This window comes from Urocampus carinirostris, chromosome 5, assembly GCF_059441175.1.
Source record: "Urocampus carinirostris isolate Australia breed hairy pipefish chromosome 5, RoL_Ucar_1.0, whole genome shotgun sequence".
Lineage (NCBI taxonomy): Eukaryota > Metazoa > Chordata > Actinopteri > Syngnathiformes > Syngnathidae > Urocampus > Urocampus carinirostris.
The window spans coordinates 33,468,431-33,470,908 of NC_142353.1; the positions used below are offsets into that span (position 1 = coordinate 33,468,431).

At 38.0% G+C, this 2,478-nt stretch overlaps 1 protein-coding gene across 5 annotated transcripts in view; it reads left to right on the forward strand.

Annotated features, from left to right (window-relative positions):
- Window positions 1–2,478, forward strand: part of clip1a (CAP-GLY domain containing linker protein 1a) — a 34,341-nt gene that overhangs the window by 29,517 nt on the left and 2,346 nt on the right. For all 5 annotated transcript variants that reach the window (XM_088336488.1, XM_088336490.1, XM_088336493.1 and 2 more), the window contains one exon: window positions 1,584–1,717. In XM_088336488.1, the coding sequence (XP_088192614.1) occupies window positions 1,584–1,717 (134 nt within the window). The remainder of the gene's footprint in view (window positions 1–1,583; window positions 1,718–2,478) is intronic.

Sequence of the window (2,478 nt, forward strand, 5' to 3'; positions counted from 1 at the left end):
AACAAATTCAACTTACGAACGATCGTGCCTATAAAGTTCTTAAGTAGGCAGCGTCTGTATGTCGTTTGTCGTTACTATATTGTTTACCAGGTTATTAATCATTATTAGAAGGATTAAAATAGGCTGTCAACGACTTAAAATCTACCTTGTATAAGGGCAATTTGTGATTTTAGGATCAGAGGACACTGATTATAGGATAATTTAAAAAATGTTAGTATCCTACATGAATTTAAAGACAGTGATCATGTCAATGATTTCTCATGCCAGTTAGAAATCAAATTTCCTAGAAAATCACTATAGTCCATCACTGGTGGGCTATTTTAAGAACCGTTTTGCTGGCTACTCATACATTCTTAGGCAGCTACCTGGTGGTGGTGACCCCAGGTCAATTTTTATTCTTTTCTACAAATATTTTACAAAATACAATTTCTATAATATGTCCCCTTGTGATATATGTGGAGTCATCACTGGGTGTTTGAATAACATTCATTTGTCTTTGTTGGGGCTCGCACTCACCATCACTTGATGAGAAAAACGTTTCTGAATAGGGTTGGGCAGTTTTTATGGTACAAATAATCTCATTGATTAAAGCACGGATGCTTAAATAAGGGGAGATTTTCCCCGAGACAAACGTCAAAATAATTTCAATAGTGTGTGTCTAACACAATAGTTCAAGATGTAAATTTCATTCTTAAATGGTGTTAAATTTCCTTACTGTATTTTCTAGAGTATAAGTCACTCCGGAGTATAAGTCGCACCAGCCCCAAAAAGCAAATTAAGTAAGGAAAACTCATATAAGTCGCAGTTTAATATGCATTTTTGGGGAAATGTATTTGGTAACACCCAAAACACACGTCATCTTAAAAGGTAATTTAATATAAAATGAAAATAGAAAAGTGCATGGTATCTCAACGTTACATGACTGACATCCCTGGTAAAATCAGTAACGACGTAACATTATTCGCATAGAGTTATTCAGATAAAGAGCATGCTTAGCAAACTATCAGTTTCACTCCAAGGCACAACATCCATTGAAATCTTCATCCTCGGTGTCACATATACCAGTAAACGACTACCCCAATTCGGGAGGTAGACAATAAGTCACTTACGTCAGACTCATCGTCACCTCTGCTTCTCGCTAACTCCAAACTTTCTATCTGCTACTCGATTACCGTTTTCGGATGCATATTTCACTATTTGCAGCTTGGAATGTCTGAAATATTTTCTTTTTGGTGCCATTTTTGCTTAGCTCTTCTCAGTTGTTTTTATAAATAAACCAGCAATGTTTATCAAAACAGGCCTTCAGTGACTGGTTGTCGTTTATTTTCACACTAATCTGTGAAATATTGTACTGTTAATAAAAATGCAAAACTTAATCATATAATAATGTGATAATTTTACTTATAAATCGCACCCCCAGCCAAAAACTGCGACTTATATCTGGAAAATACGTCAAGTGAAATGTTGTTGTCCATTCATTAAATTCATGAGTCAATTTATTATAACAAATGCCCATCCCTATTCCTGAAAAATAAAATAAAAATAAATTTAAAGATTTGATATTGTTTGGTGGGTCCGAACAGATCGACTTCCTGAATTCAGTCATCGTTGACCTTCGAAAGAACAACTTGGACCTCAAGGACAAGTTGGAGAAAATGGCCGCCGCCGCACTCAACGGCAACAATGCCAGCGAGCTCGACGATGACGAAGATGACAGGTCAGCTACAAACAAACTATGTATTATACCAAACCAATTTTCAGTACTTGAAAATGTTCACCTAGAGAAGTGTTTTTTTTTTTTTTACAAAATATATTTTTAAAATATTATTTTAAAAATGATATAGCATGAATTTTGGACTTGGACCGCGCCTGGTTAAAAGCTGCATGTGCACATTTTAAAGAAATAGTAGCTCAGGAGGTAGAGCGCTCGTCTTGGGATCAAGGGATCCCAGTTCGAATCCCGGCTCGTCCGTGTTGCATGTCAAAGTGTCCTTGGGTAAGACACTGAACCCCTAAATACCCCCAATAAGCAGGTTAGCGTCTTACATGGCTGCAATACAAGGCCGCTATTTGGAAATGTGGAGCACATTGTAAAGCGCTTTGAGAAGTCATTGACTTGAAAAGCGCTATATAAATGCAGATCATTCATTTAAATAAACAATATTAAGCTCCGCACACTTGACACCAAACACGTGCGATGCCTGTGGCTTCAGGCGTGCGGGGGGCACTCTTTAAGGAAAATCGTGCGGCACCAATGGCGATTCAAACTGGTTTGATAATTATGGCGCTCAGCCACCAAATTCCTCAAATGTGCTGGGGACAGAGGAAACCAGTGACTTGATGCATGCGCTCTAAATACAAAAAGCTGCGGTGACATCCTCGACCGGAGTTTCCTTTAACCCAGCGGTCAGCAATCTTTTCAGTGTGGAGTGCCACTTTGAAATGTCCTTGTGAATCAGTGTGCCACACCAAGATTAA